Consider the following 16,366-nt stretch of genomic DNA (forward strand, 5'->3'; position numbering starts at 1 on the left):
GATTACTGGATAGTAAAGATGGTGAGAAATATCATGGAAGACCCATCTGCTCATCTTACCTTTTACAACGCACGAGGATTACTTTGATTTTATATGTATATATTAAACTACAGCTGGTGGTATAACTGGCGTGGAAGATGCGAGTGTATCTTAAAGAGATTCTGTGCCATTCAACACACTAACAGACTGTTGAAACAATGAACTTCAAAGAAAATGAGAACTCCCCGCCAGGAATCTCATGGCGGGAGAAGGAAAAGGCCCGACCCAAAATGAGATGGAATACAGTTCTAACAATAAGTCAGATCGTCTTTCAGGTTAAGACTAAATCCCAGGCAATGGTTGGGTCAGTGGTGGGAAGGACCAATTGCTCAGCCATGGCTGTTCTTGGCCCTCTAAACTTTGACGTGGGGGTGGTCACTGGACAGCTCTGTCCCTCTTCCTAATGCAGTCACACTAAACAAATCTACTTTGTGTCCCGCAATCAGTTTGGGTTTTTTAATTGGCTTATTGGGGATGGGTGGCTGGATCTGACTTGGTACACAACCCCAGACTTGATCACAGCAGCACACCTGTAATGCTGGTACTCCAGATGTGATGTGGGAAGACTGAAAGCTCAGGGCCAGCTCTGGGCTATGCCATAACGCAGGTGAAATCTTGTCTCAACAAGTCAAACGAGCAAAGTAAACAAAATGTACACACACACACATTCACTCACACGTGTGTGCACATTTATTGACTTTGAATTTAGAAGCCAGGTCTGCTGAGAGTTACATCCAGGCTCTCTGGTGGACAGGAAGCATTCCAAATTACAATGTCAACATCATTTGTGATCTATCCCACTGACTACAACGCTGAAAACAAACAAACAAACAAACAAACAAAAAAACCCAAACAAACCACCTTGGAAGAAAACCAAGGGAAGGACTTAGTAGGAGATACAGGAGTCCTGGAAGACCGCGGAAAGCATGTTCTCATACATGTGTAAGCTCAGAGAGGATCATTCCTAGGGGCGTCTGAACGGAGAGAGTATCTGTGTGGACATATTGAAGATAACACTACAAGGTTTAATGAAACATTACAGCAGAAATTAAAATGATCCGTACATTTGTGAAGTAAGTGATCAATATCCAGATATACCTTGTAATAAAAAAAAAATCAAGATCTTGGTTCTAACAACTGTGTCATTTGGTTTGGTTTCGATTGGGTTTGGTTTTGGCTAAGCAGCTCTACCACTGAGCTATGATCCTAGCCCCCAGCAGTGAGTCTGTCTGAACGTATAGAAGTATAACTAACCACAGATATGTATAAAGTTGAGACACTCTGGGACCAAAGGCTTAGCTTGATTGCTACAGTGCTTGCAGATCAGTCCTGAGGACTTGAATTTGATCCCCAGATCTCACATTTTAAAAAGGTCACTGCTTCCCCAGCATTGAGGGAGCGGAAATGGCGACAGACCTGGGACTCTCAGGCCAGCCAGCCAGTCTGGCCTGCTTGGTGAGTACCAGGCCGGTGAGAGATCCTGCCTCAAAACACAAGGTAGATGGCTTCTCAGGAACAATCCAGGAACTTCTGCCTCTACACGGACATTAATGTGCATCCACACGCACATACATGTACACACTACAGACACACGGCCCATCCATAAATGGGATGAGGACTGCTAACCTTCTTCCTTGAATTCCCGAGGGTTCACTGGGCCCCAGGCCCTTGGCACTTGACCGGAATTTAGATCTCTCTTCACAGGTGGGGGTTCCCTCGGTTCTAGCTTTTTCTCCAAAGACTTCTCTTCCTCTAAGGATGATATGTCCCAGCCACCCTCATCTCCATCTGTGCACTGAAAGAAACAAAGAACATAGACAGGGTTTCTCTGTAGCTGTGGAGCCTGTCCTAGAACCAGCTCTGTAGACCAGCCTGGCCTCAGACTCACTGAGATCCGCCTGCCTCTGCCTCCTGAGTGCTGGGATTAAAGGTGTGCGCCACCACCCGGCTATAACTTGCACTTCTTAAAGAAACAGTGCCTCTCGTTCATTTTGTGGTTTAGGTCGAGCAGCCGACACTGAACGAGAAGGTGGGGGTGGCAGAGTGGCCCCAAGTGGAGGCATCTTTCAGAGCTGCGGAATGAGTTTGAAAACCCGCATCATGAAATTTAGAGAAATCACTTTTCTTTTCCATGCCGCAGATTTTTTTCTTTAATCAATTGTGAATTTAGAAAATTCTAGACTATAAAGATTGTAGCAGGAGGAAACTCTAGAAGTCAGAGTGATTTATGTCACCCAGGAGTCCTGTAGAATGAGACCCCCCCGCTAGAAGGAACACATTTCCGGCAAGCCTTTTCCAAGGAGAGCCATGTCATCTTGAATGATGCAGCATTTTGGCAAATTTTTTTTGGTTTGTGTTAACACAAGAAAACAATAACTAATGAAGAATGTTCAACAGATTGTTTTGAGTCCCGTGGATGAACGGGAGTGGGGGTGGGGGTCTAGCTACAGAACTAAAGGATGCAGTACTGGAAGACCCTGTCTATTCAACCAGATAGCCAGAATGGCAACAGCCAAGCTCCATTACAAACACTCTGGGCATTAGAACTGCTCCAGAACCTTCCAGGCCTCTCCAATGATTCTGACATCGAGGTTGGACAAATTCTTAAAAGTTCCTATTTTACTTCTAGGCATCAGAAAAATCCCTGGAGTAGATGTGGAGGCTCCAGATTCTAGCTCATCGCACTGCTGTGGTCAAAACATCTAATGTCTGCAGGTAACAAACCGCACATAAGATGGGGCTGTGAGCATCTGTGCAGTGAGATAGGCAAATACCATTGCATTGGAGGGTGAACAGGTAACTGAAATGACTGGGCCAGAAGTACTTCAAATTAGACAGGGAGCTGGGTGGAAATATTTTCAGCCATCTTATTGGATATATCTCCAATCGAAAACTCCAAATCCAGTGAAATACAAAATCACACTGTGTGCATTTTGAATTCTTGTGTGCATGCCTGAGACCAGACCTAGACTCTGTAAGCTGCATCTCAAATCCTGAGAATGCCTGAGATAACGCCAATGTTTACGAAGTTTAGTGGTTCGGGACACTACAGACTTCAGATTGCTTGATCTGTACGTACCTGCAGGAGATTTTCAAAGGGATGGTTAAAAAATGCAACACTAAGAACAAATCAGGACAAAACATTAGCCTTCACTATATTAACTAATCACAATTGACTTTGATTCCATTATAAAATACATTTACTAATTAATTCATCTGAAGATGAACTAGTTAGCGAGTGGTTTCACCTTTAATTCTTGCAATTCTTCCTTTTTGATAAGCGTCTCAGCAATATTCATTCCAGTAACTGGTTTATTCCCACTTCCTTGGTGTAAAACCATGCTCTCAACATTTTCAGTTTGTATCTTAACAGAGGTTCCTATAGGAGCAACAGAACACAGTCAAGAGAAGGTTTCCACAGACGGTATCACCATCACTTCCAAGAGCCCTCCCCCGCCCCCCCCGCCGCCCCGTCAGCTCTGAAGGAGTCTTAGCTGTACATATGACAATTCACCATTCAAATAAAACTAACCGAGGCATTTTGGGTTTGGGAAGAACACAGGGTTGGAGAGATGACGGACGGCTCAGGGGTCAATAGCACCACTCTTCCTACAGACAATAAGGTTCAGTTCCCAGGACTCACATCATGAAGCTTATAACCACCTGTAACTCCAGTTCCAGGGGATCTGATGTCCTCTTGTGGCCTCACACATGCACGCACACACGTATACACACATACAAACACATAAAATTTTAAAAAATTAAAACTAAATACTTATAATTCCCTTAAGAGAAGAAAATTTTATTTGCCCAGGCATGAAGCTACAAAGTTTTCACTCAAAACAACAGTGGACTGTTTCATTCAAATAAATATATGCTATTTAATGGGTATGTATATTGAGATTAATGAGTCCTGGCCTTCAGCTGGATGTTGGGACTAATGAGTTCTGGCCTTCAGCTGCTCTTCCCTCCTAGAACCTTCTAATTAAAGTCACTAGAAGCTGTGCCTAGTTTAGAGGATCAGAGGATGGGATTATCACCTGTTGGCCATTGACAGCAGGGTATTTAAGCCTACATGGTGTCAATAAAGGGGGCTTTCTGAACCAGCGTTTGGAGGTCCGTGTTTCGGTCTGTCTCTGTGTATGTCGGTTTGTCTCTGCGTGTGTATTCTCAACCTCCTGCCCCTTGTCCGAAGCTCGCGATCTGGGTTCTAGCGCACAGAGTGCAGACATGGGGGCGCAGTGCACGGCATATGTAGAAAATAGTGCGTTATTTTGGGATTCACATGCTGAGGCGCTCAGTTCAGAATGTAATCTTCGTTGGAAGTGAAGCGGCCGTTAAGTTAGAGTGAGGTCATTGAGAGTGGTCCCACGGGCCAGGCAGATGACTTAGGCAGTAAAATGCCTGCACACAAGCATGGGGACCTGAGTTCCATCCCAGCACCCACAAAAGATCCGGGTATTCTGGCACGTGTGTGTAATCACAGTGCCGGGGGAGGTGGAGACACGAACATTCCTGGAGCTAGACAGCCTGCTGGCCTGGTCAAATCAGGGAGCTCTGGGTATGTAACAGACACTGTCTCAAAAAAAGAAAATAAAGATACCCAACACTGACTTCTGTCCTTCATATGTGTACACATGTGTATGTGTGCAACTACACACATACATGCATATATGCACATACATAATGCACCACACACATGTGCGTACACTGTACACACACATGTACATGCACAACACACACACACACACACACACACACACACACACACACGTACATGCACCACACATACAATTTAAAGAGTGGTCCATGATCTATGTGAACAGTCCTTATTAAAACTAGAAACCAGGAGGCAGGTGGTGGTGGCGCACACCTTTAATTCCAGCATTCAGGAGGCAGAGGCAGGCAGAGCTCTGTGAGTTCAAGGCCAGCCTGGTCAACAAGAGCTGAAGTTCCAGGACAGGCACCAAAGCTACAGAGAAACCCAAACTTGAAAATCAAAAAAACAAAACAAAACAAAAACCTAGAAACCAGGACTGAAAGGAACTCACAGTGGAAGATGATACAAAGTTTGCCAGGGAGAACAGCCACCCCAGAGAAACAGAATACACCTTCCCTGTGGTTCTCTTTAGGAAAGAACCTTGCCAACACCTTGAGTTTATTCATCCAGCCTACAGGATATGGACACAGCAAATTTCTGTTGTTCAAGTCACTCAGCTTAGGGCACTTTATTCAATCGGCTGTAGGAGAGCCACACACCCAGGCGTCCTCAACTGGCTCTTCCCTGTCTACTTGAAGATGGGTGGCTCTCCAGCGCTGCCGTTGGGACGAGCCCCACAGTCCTCACACACCGTGCTGCCCCTGGGCGGGGACCACTGTCCTAAGTACACTTGAACGGGGGTTTTCAGAGATCAAGGCTCACCCGTGGGCTTCGGGGAAACATCTGAGTCCTCCATCTCGCTTCCCTCTGTCCAGTCAGTATCACTTTTGACAGAACTCTTCCCAAAGTTGCTCAGATTACTCTTAGACGGCTGGAGGGTAAATAAGTCTGGGGACATGTATGCCGGGATGAAGTCCTCTTCATCCAGCTCCTCCTCAGAGCTGAAGGGCGGTGTCCTGTATAAGTCAGAACAAAAATGGGGGTGTGGGGTGCCGTCAGAACCAACATGGGGTGGTGATTCCTCATTTCAGAATTTACCACCAGGTGTGCCTTTTTTATCTTTTTATAAATCAGTTCTTTTAATTAGCATACAATTGGCTTTATTCTGAATTTTCATACATATTTTGTTTTGTTCTCCCCTCCTCTCCCTCAACCTCCTGCTCCCCCCTCCTCTTCCCCAACCCCCTGCTCCTCTCCTGCCTCACTCTCAGTCTTCTCCTCCTCCCCTCCTCTCCCGCAATCTCCTGCTCCCCCTTCCTCTCCCCAACCTCCTGCTCCTCCTCCCCTTCCTCTCCCCCAATCTCCTGCTCCCCCTTCCTGCACTACATCCCTTCCATATCACATATATTCTGTTCCCCTCTTTTTGTTTCTCTTTTTTCCCTTCCCAATATTCCTTAATACCTCTTTCCCCATTAATGGATGTCTCTTCTCTAGTTTTATGAGTGATACAGCAACCCCCACCCCCCCAAAACACACATACACATACATAAAAGTTAAAACCCAGGATCTATATTTGAGAGAAAATACCCAATATTTGTCTTTCTGAGTATGGAATATTTTGCTTAAATTTCCTTTTCTAACCTTTTTCCTCAATAAATTGGCATTGTGTACACATACAACATATTTCTTATCTCTTGATGGACATTTCCTGGCTATGTAGACATGTATATGGATATCTCTCTGTGTGGAACTTGGAGTCCTTTGGGTATGTGCCTAAAAGTGGGACAGCTGGGTCCTATGAAACTTCTATTTTTAGCTTCTCGAGAATCCTCCACAGTGATTCCATGTGGTTACCTTTTGGAGTGATACAGACCTCCTCAGGTAACACCCAGAAAGCACAACAAAGGGAACCCTGCTGGACCCACAGACAAGGAGGCAGTGAAGCCAGAACCTTGTGTAACACCGAGGGGGTCACTCCAGCCCCAGATCTGCTGACCCTGACACAGAATTGTTAAAATGGATTGAAGTCCCCTGAGCCCAGATGTAAACCGTCTCAGTATGCTTAGCTCTTAAATGCTGAAGGAAAAACTTCTCAGTCGGCAGAAATCATCTCCACACTCAAACTACACTACCATTTAAAATTCCATTACTTCTGACCCACGGCTTGCCGTCCTGAATTCAGAATAGGATTTGTCTGTTTGAAAGACACGAGTAGAAAGCCTGAATTCCACGCATCACATCTGCCTGTGCACACTGGGTCAGTCGTATACACCCCACGAGACAAAGTTCTACTATGAGGTTATATTCATGAAAAGATGAACCATTGTTTGTCTGTTTTATGATGCCCCAGAGAAGAGACTTTATGGTGGTGACAATTCCAGACGTTGGGCAAAGATGATGACATTCAACAAGAGAAAATGAGTATCATCCAGAACTAATAACAGAAACACATCAGTCATTTATTGAGTGCCCACAAGTGCCAAGATCCTTTTATACGTTCTCATTTAATTTGCAAAATGATGCTAAGCCAGGTACGGTAGGTAGCCCATGCTGAAATCCCAGTAATTAGGCTGGGGCAGGAGCATATCTGTGACTTCAAGGCCAGCGTAGTTGGAGAGAGGTCCAGGCCAGCCAGAGCTACATAGTAAGATCTCGTCTACAAAACAAACCAGCACCAAAAAAGAAAAGTATTCTTCTGGAAACAAAAAGGTGTCACATATTACAGAATTTTTTTAAAAATTAGATTCAAAAAGAGCACTTGATGAATATCAGCTGCTGAGTGATTGGGCAAAGATTCTTATCATCTTAGGGACCCCAGCAGACGGCAGGCTAGAGTTGGTATTGCCATTACAAGGAGTCAGAATACAGAAATGGCCCTGAGCCCTATGTGATCATGGATCCAGCCACTGAAACGTCGTCTGTTCTATTTAAATGTGCCTGTTAAGAATTACACTGGGGAACGCTGTATAGACCGACTCAGGGTGGTCCTTTTACTCCATGGAGGCCATGATGTGGTGGTGAACTGAGTGACAGGGCAGCTGAAGATGATGTGTCACAAATAATACACCATGAAGGCCTGGGTCAGTAATCCTGATGAATAACCACCATGGCTTCACTTAATCGCAGTGAACCCCCACTTTATCACGAGAGGAATGCTCAGAAACTTTATATCCATCCATCCCCGACAACCCCAGAACCTCGCTCAGTACTCACTTGGTAGATGAAAACTTTCTGAGAAAATGATTTTCTTTGGCACTTTTCTTAAATCTAAAATAAAAAAAAAATTAGAGGAAGACCAAAAAAAAGCATGTAAGTAAATAATATTGCCAACACATATGTCTATGGAAACCACAAAAGTCTGGTTACCAATCCGAGACTACACAGGAGTTGTGGATGGGGTTCACCACTACGGATTCATATCTGTAGCCCACCAGACCTGGAGTGTGGTGACATCTGGAGGCGGGGCTTTGGAAACTACTGGAATAAATGGAGTCAAAGGATTGGGTCCCCATAATGGGATTACTACCTGTGATGATCTGAATGAAATGGCCCCCATGAGCTCAAATGTTTGAGTGCTTGGTCCCCACTGGACCTGTCTAGGAAGATTAGGAGGCGTGGCCTTCTTGGAGGAGGTATGTCACTTTGACACCCTGATTCTGAACTTCCAGCCTCCAAAATAAATTTCTCTTGTTTCAGGGACACAGTCCATGATGTATTATTATTGCAACTTCAGTTGGATAAGACAAACAATCATATATATAGTTGAAAATACTCACTTTGGGACAGCCACCTTATCGGTAAACACGGTCCTCTGTCTGATCAATGGTCTGCCTTGCGGGGGAAGCTGGGAGGCTTTGGAGACTTTTTCAGCTGGCAATGTGGTCATGAGAGGGACATTGAACCTATCTGGAAGAGAAGCATCGTTCATGAGTCTCCATCGCCTCTGTGGTAAAGTGAAAAGCCAAAGTAAATAACACGATGTTATCCACGGTGTCACTGGAGAGAACAAGCCTGCTTCTCAGATTGGGATCCAGACTTAGGGCTTCGTTATTATTGTTTATTTGTTCTTGGATTTTTTTTTTCTTTTTCTGGGAGAATCTCTTTTAACCCCGGTTGGAATCGAATATGCTATATAACTAAGAAGGACTCTAAAGTTCTGGTCCACCTGCCCTTATCTCCTGAGTGCTAGGATTATAGGGAAATTATCCACCCCAAAGTAGGTGTCAGGGCTTCTTTCAAGATAAAAGTATAACCCAAGGCCCAGCATTTTAAGTACAGACAGTAAGGAAGTTGTTAGTGCCAAAGTTTGCAAATATTTAAAATTATAAAAAGGTTGTTAGAATTTAGCTCCCGTTTGTAGCAGTGAAGCGCCAGGTGGTAGCAGCAGGCTTACCTGAAGATAGCGACACCTTCTCCTCGATTTTACAGGTCAGCTGATGCTCGAGGGATTCTCGAATTTGCTGTATGTCGGGCATTTGTTTTGCTAGATCATGTCTGGCTGACTGCATGGCTTTCAGAGACCTGGTCAAGATCTCGCAGGGAATGCCGTGGATGTCCTGAAGGAATAAGATAGCGTGTCAATCTGTGATCATTATCCTTGGATGCTTTTCATTTGTAGACATGTGCTGGCATTAACTCTGTTCTTCTGGGCCCCAGGGTCATTTCAGGGTCATTAAGGTAGGGGATGAGGATGCTCCAACGTATAACGAACCCTTCCGGATCCACAAGGACCTTGCAGTCCGGGTGTGCCTGTTTATGACTGGCTCACCAGTGCAATGCTGTGTGATCAGTGGCAGACGAGCAAGACTAGAGGAATTCTGAGAGAGAGCCCGCCAGAGGCCCTGACCTCCAGGGGAGGCTGAGCTATGCTCCTGTGAAGGTGGAGACGGACAATTGGGAATAAGAAGCAGTTTCCAGATGGCTGGGCACTGGGGATACCTTGGGAGGAAGACAGGACCCTAGGACAGAGAGAGCCAAAGCATGTCCCACAGGCTGATGCGACCACAAGAGAAGCCTGAATGCCGGCCTGGACAGCTGAGCAGTCAGCCCCTCAGGGACGGGAACTAGAGTAATCAAAGGGGAGACCCGTGGAACTCTGGGTCTGGCGGGAATCTCGTCAGAAAAAGGTGCTTAAACGTCAGTTACTTAACGTTAGTGTTAAGTAACTCATCTCCCACCTTCACCCCCTTCTCCCCGACTTTTCCCTTTCTTCTGAGTTCCCCACCCCAGCAGTGGCCTTGCTACCTCACGTGGTTGCCCAGGAGAGACATTTCGGTCAGATAAGTGCCAGGTCCAAGTTTCCTGTCCCCTGTCATTCACCTGATCTGCCCGACTTCTGTCTATCGCTCCAGAGGGTCAAAGACTTCCCCTATTTCTGTGACCCAGCTTAATGTCCGCCTTCCTACACCCTGTAGTGGGTGGAAGGATCTAATGTCATACAGCTGTCAGCCTTCCTAATTAACACACAGCATTTCCAACAGTTTTCCACAGGGTTCCAGAGATGGTTCATCTGGAACTAGGAGGGTTTTTATAAAGTTCAACAGAAAGCAAGAACTGGAAGAATTACCAAAATGTTTCAGGCAGCTAGACTAGGGAAAGCATGCCCATGGGAGACAGAAGAATACATGGCTGGTCTAAGTCAGTCTGTGTGATATGAACAAATGAATAAAGAATGAATATGGCCGGGCAGTGGTGGTACACACCTTTAATCCCAGCACTTGGGAGGCAGAAGCAAGCAGATCTCTGAGTTTGAGGCCAGTCTGGTCTACAGAATGAGTTCAAGGACAGCCAGGGCTACACAGAGAACCCTGTCTTGAAAAAACTAACTAACTAATTAACTAACTAACTAATTAATAAATATGGCCAAGTAACTGAATGTCCAAAGCAGATGCAAATGCACACATGGAGTTTCTACATAATAAAAGAACTATTTCAAATGAACAGGAAATGATATCAGGACAGCTGATTCAAATGGAAATAAAGCTAAACTTTTCTAATTCTGAAAACACCCACCGCACACACAACCCCAAAACCAGGAAACAAACGTGTCTCCAAACACTAGGAGAAAAACCATAGATAAAGCTCTGATTAAATTAAAACTCCCCAAACCCATAGAGACAGCAAATATGAAAACCTAGACTAGAGAGTCTGGTTCCCTCTGCCCAGTGTGGCTAAAAACCCACAAAGAGTCTGAGAAATTAGAGACCGGCAATACTAAGACTTGGTTAAAGACATAGAACAACTGAACCCTTGAGGGTGAGTATGGACTGGAACACTTAAGGAAATGATTCAGGAGCAGCTATGAGGACAAACATGTCTGTCACTTGACCCAGCAATGACATTCCTAGACATACCTCCAGGAAAAGGACACTTATGTTCTCTACTCACACCAGAGCACATGCTCACAACTGAGTAGCTACAAGAGTTCACAAGGAAACCTGGCATTTCCATTTTCAAGGAGAGATAAAACTGCACAGTATTCAACTCAGTGCTGCAGTAAGGTAACTAAAGAACAGACCACTGGTGCATGAAACAGACACGGACCACACAGACTAGAGCATCATCAAAGGCAAGATGCAGGATACTGCACTGATGTGCTTCCACTTCTGAGGCCCAAGAACAAGGAGACTCAGTCACAACACCTGTCATGTCTTGCTGGAGAGTAGCTGGGGACAGAGGCAAAGAGGACGTAAGGGGACCTTCTAGGGTACTAGAAATGCCCAACGTTATCATCTGAGTGGTGGTTACAATGCTCTCACGCAAACACATCCACGTGCCTATAAATGCACACACATAAACATACAAATGTGGAGATACATAATGTATCCATATGTTTACTCAAATACATGTATATACACGTACATGTATGAACATATGGTTCTATACAAATGTATGCATACATACACAGCTATATCCACACGTATGTCTACACACAAACAGCTGTGACATACAGCTATGTACACATGTATTGATACATATCCACACACTACACCCATCTATCATTTATAAGCATTCATATGTGTATAATATACATTCAAGCTTACACATATATGTTCACATGTGTATGTTTATATGCATTTGTATACAATACACATATACATTCATACATATATAGTTACACAAGCACTCATGTATTTACCTGCACACAAATAAATTCATCAAATTGTTAGGATTTATACACTTAGTGTGTTCTAATAAATAATTTTAAAAGCACAAAGGGTTTACATGTAAGGTGTGGGACTGATATTATTCAATCTGGTTTCAAGATAGAACCTAATTCAACTGCACATTCATTCATCATTTGCTAAGTTCTGATTTCATAATGAGCAGTGGTTTGAGGTAACATCAGGATGCATTATTCAGAATATATCAATGCACTCTGAGCACCCACTCAGGCTCAGGTTCCGGCATTACTAGCTAGTCAAGTCACCTCATCTTTACACAAAACAAGTAACACCATCATTTAGTCCAAGTTTTATTCCCGTTTGTAAATAAGTTTGTATTTGTTAAGGCCTTAGAAAGGCTTGAGGTAGACACGCCACCCGGAGCTCTGCTAACCTGGGTCTTAGCATGCAGGCTCCAGCTCTGCACTTCTTCACGCATGTCCTGATTTGGGAAATGGGACAGAACAGGCAAATGTTCAGAACATGAACTAACGTACTGAGTTAATCCCAAGGTTCCTCAGCTTCTTCCCCAGCTCCTTCTCCAAGTTTGTCCTCAGCCCCTTTGAGGAGAGGTTGCTCTTCCAAGTTTTCCTTAGATGTGTCTTCTTACTTGATTTCTGGTCATTTTCTCGTCCTGAATCAAGGTATCAGTAAAAAGTAGGTGTAAAGAGAATTATACAAACTTATTCGAAGTGGGAAATGACAGCATACAACTTTAAGTTAGAAAGTAAACATCTGTAAAGATTTTAAGGTTTTGGATATTTTATAACCGTAAGGATCTTAGTGTTTAAAACTGTCTGCCTCAGTACTTAGTGACTTCTAAGACTACTGATTGTTTACCCAAATCATAATTAACCAACCTAAGAAATAGTCATATATTTTTTAATGTTTAATCAATGGGAATATTTCCCCAAAAGTTCATTTCTAAGCCTAGTTAGAATTTATCTTATGAAGATAAAATGTCTAATTTATTTAAATTTTATTTAAGTTTTAAGAAGATAAATTTAGTACATGCTAAGTACACATAAAACTTGTGATTATTCTCCCCTTCAAAGTCTTTATCAAAACTGCAAAGAGGTTAACAACCTATAATTAAAACAAGACAAAAAGCAAACAATGAAAAACAAATCAATAAAACAGCCTCGGCTCACCCTGGTCTACGTTTACTGCCTACTTTAAAAAAAAAAAAAAAGTCTAGTTCAAGAGAGTTTGGAACAGGATCCGAATAGTACGTTTCACAGTGAAGGCCAGTCTGCCCAAGGCAGCTTAAGAGCCAACTCAAGAGACCCAGTAGCTGGCATACTGTCCAAAGCCAGATCTGATACAAGTCTGGCAAACAGCCTATCATTCTGAGATCCCATATCCTGGCAGGTTCATTTCATTCGAAAGGACTGGACAAGTGTTGTAAACCAGCAAGGTATGTATCCCCCTTTCTGACTGGCTGCAGGGAGCCCCTCCCCCAACCACTCTCTGGCCTTAGTGGACGGTACTGTCAGCAGCTGCCACCTGGATTTGCGGGAGATTATTAGACAAAATGCCATTTGCCTAACACGTTCTCCAGATAGCTGTATGATCCCAATACTAAATCATATTTAAAACAACGAAGGGTTGTGTGTGTGGGGGGGGGGGAGTTTCATTTGTTTGTTTTGAGACAGGGTCTCACTCTAGCCCACACTGGCCTCAAAGTCACAGTGAGGAAATGCTAGGATTGGAAGCACGAGCCAAAATGTTCATTTATGAATTAAACTGTACTAAAACCAAAATTAGCCAAATTAGTTTGCATATCAAATAGGGAAAAAATCCTGCATGAAGATATAGTTTTAATACTTTGCTCTTCTGGCTTGTTCAGCTGCAAATATCAGAACATATATGGTCATGTCATTAAAAGTCAGAGGTCGTCTTAATCTTATACTCTCTGCATCCATGAAGCTGAGTGACTGCTAACGCTTCAGCAAATTCTGCAACCACGCACATACACACAAAGAGAAAAGCAAAACCTGTCAAAAGAAAACAAAAATCTAACCACTTAACCAAACAATAACAACAAAAAAATCTGTCCTAAGAGCTGGTATCAATTAATCAAAACATATTCTATATCACTGGCTTTGCTGTCTTGTTGGCCAGTGTAGGGCTCAGGGGGAAAAAAAAAAGAGGCCCTTGAAGTCATGTTGAACTAGCAAATAAAAAGTGGAGGGACAACCTGGAAAGACAAATGAAAATAAACCTCACTAAAAATGTGTTCTTTAAAAATGTCAATGATTAACATAGAAACAACAGGACTTGAAAATATCTATCATGTAGATGTTATGAACTGTCAATTTCCAATTTGTAGCTTTGTTAAAATAAGAAAGAAATGGTAAATCCTATTACACAGGAGTTATAACAACTATTAAAATTTTACATGCCACGGCTAAAGAGATGGCTCAGTAGTTACAAGCGTGCATCGCTCTTCCAAAGGTTCTAAGTTCAGTTCCCAGCACCCATGTCAGGCAGCTATCACCCCTTCAGATGCTCCCTCCCTTGAAGGGAATCTAATGCCTTCTTCTGGCCTCTGCAAACCCTGCGCTAATAACACGCATAACCACAAAAGTTTGTCGATTGAAATACATATTTTAACCTCCCTTCCTGACAGAAATGGCTAATAATGGAGCCCTTGCGTTTATTACCAACTAGCTTCCCCCCTCAGAAGTGATGATTGGAGCTGGAGTGTTGGCTCAGCTGCTAAGAGCACTGGCCGCTCTGCTAGAGGATCCAGCTCACAGTTGTCTGTAACTCCAGCTCCTGGGGATCCAACAGCTTCACACTGACATACATGCAGGCAAAACACCAATGCACATAACAAAAATCAATTAAAAAGCAATGTTTAGAAATGCCAAATGAAATACGTTAGCAATAACCATTTATCAGTTCCACTATGGCAGCTCCCACACTCCACCATGGGGTATTATTTTTCTCTATTTTATACCCAGTGCTTAGATCCTGTATTCCTTTTTGACACTGAGAGCAATTTGAGGGCGGGATCTATGGCTCCCAGGTAGAACCCTTGCTGAGTGTGCGCAAGGTCCTGAGTTCGATCCCCAGCACTGGAAAACACAGTGATTTGGAAACGGACCCTTTACTCATTCATTTGAGCCCAATGCTGTGAGAAACCACTCTGACACAAATAGTCTCACACCATCTGGTGCACAATACGTGTGCCGCTTTGCCGTCTGGTAGGAATATCTGTACTGAAATAAAGGATTTTTGCTGTGAAGTTTCCCGACATAGGAACTTCCTTATTAACTTATTTGCAGAAAAACTTAACAAAGCGGGGGATACAGGAGCATTAGGGGAACAAGATAACCGGGTGCTGTGTGTCCTATCAGCCGAAACTGCAGTGAAAAGCTAAAAGCCTCTCCTGTTTTCCGTATGGCGTGCCATGAAGCATGAACTTGGACTCTGAAGGTCCAGAACGGAGTAAATACGTGACGCTGGTAATGTTACCTTTTTCCTCCTCTGACGAAAGCTCTTCTATGGGTTCCAGTACGTGCGACGGAAACGCCTGCTCTGCTCACGAGGAGAGAACGGAATAACACAAATAGGTTTGTTTCCTTATTTTAAATATATAGGTTTGTTTGTTTGCATATAAATGTTTATATACATATATATGTAGATGCAAACTACTGTACATACATACATGTCCATAAATATATTTTGTGAGAATAACAAAGACCTACTGGGATAATACTGAGGGAATCACTTTTGATTTTATTTATTACTTATTTATTAAAGATAGGGTCTTCTGTAGTTAAGGCTAGCCTTGAACTCTCTGTGTAGCAAACAATGACCTTGAACCTTGACCTTGGTTCCACCTCCTAAAGGACTGAATTGTAAGCATGAGGCAGCTGCAATTTGTTCTTCAGGAACTCTTCAGTTTCCAGGTGTTTCCCACTGACTTCAAATATCATTTTAAAAATATATATTTTAAGTATGTAAGTTAAAAACTTCTCATCCATTAATCTCTTGCCTGACACATGGGGTACTATTCCAAAAATCCTTCTCAATGAGACATCTATCTAAAACAGAATACCAGAAATAGAGTATCCCAAATAAAACAGAAGCCAGACCTTCTGAGAGGGATGTATTAGACTCAGATAGCTCACACCCATGCCCGGACACCTGTCAATCCTCTGAACGGTTGGCTAGCAGTGCACCAAGATGGACAACTAGCAAACCATGTGTGTGAGAAAGGGAAGCGGCAATGAGGAGACCCATTCATAAAGATATCCACGTCCCCAAACCCCTGTCCTGTCCTGGAGAGCCCAGGTGAGGCTGCAGACTAGAGAAGAAGAGAACTGGACTTTACCCCAGAACCTAGCAGGAGACTAGGAAATGACATCTCGGGGTGACTGTTACCAGGGACCTGCCATCCACCTGCACAGAGGAATCTGCCAGGAGAGCAATCAAACCAAGCCCCATCCTGGGAAAGAAGGAAAATGCTGCACGGAGAAGGTACAGTGATGGCATTCAGGATTTAGGCCTGGGGCAACACGCAACCATCAACACTGGCTTACAGGGCTCAAGG

The 16,366-nt window shown here is 43.6% G+C and overlaps 1 protein-coding gene across 3 annotated transcripts in view; it reads right to left on the bottom strand.

Moving 5' to 3' along the window:
* Positions 1-16,366, bottom strand: part of Dzip1 (DAZ interacting zinc finger protein 1) — a 49,481-nt gene that overhangs the window by 1,968 nt on the left and 31,147 nt on the right. For all 3 annotated transcript variants that reach the window (XM_085698190.2, XM_085698189.2, XM_085698191.2), the window contains 8 exons: positions 15,286-15,348; positions 12,300-12,436; positions 9,033-9,195; positions 8,416-8,545; positions 7,853-7,906; positions 5,462-5,655; positions 3,288-3,418; positions 1,666-1,834 (listed from right to left, as the gene is read on the bottom strand). In XM_085698190.2, coding sequence (XP_085554316.2) covers positions 1,666-1,834; positions 3,288-3,418; positions 5,462-5,655; positions 7,853-7,906; positions 8,416-8,545; positions 9,033-9,195; positions 12,300-12,436; positions 15,286-15,348 — 1,041 coding nt within the window. The remainder of the gene's footprint in view (positions 1-1,665; positions 1,835-3,287; positions 3,419-5,461; positions 5,656-7,852; positions 7,907-8,415; positions 8,546-9,032; positions 9,196-12,299; positions 12,437-15,285; positions 15,349-16,366) is intronic.

Source organism: Myodes glareolus, chromosome 12, assembly GCF_982192425.1.
Source record: "Myodes glareolus chromosome 12, mMyoGla1.1, whole genome shotgun sequence".
Classification (NCBI taxonomy): domain Eukaryota; kingdom Metazoa; phylum Chordata; class Mammalia; order Rodentia; family Cricetidae; genus Myodes; species Myodes glareolus.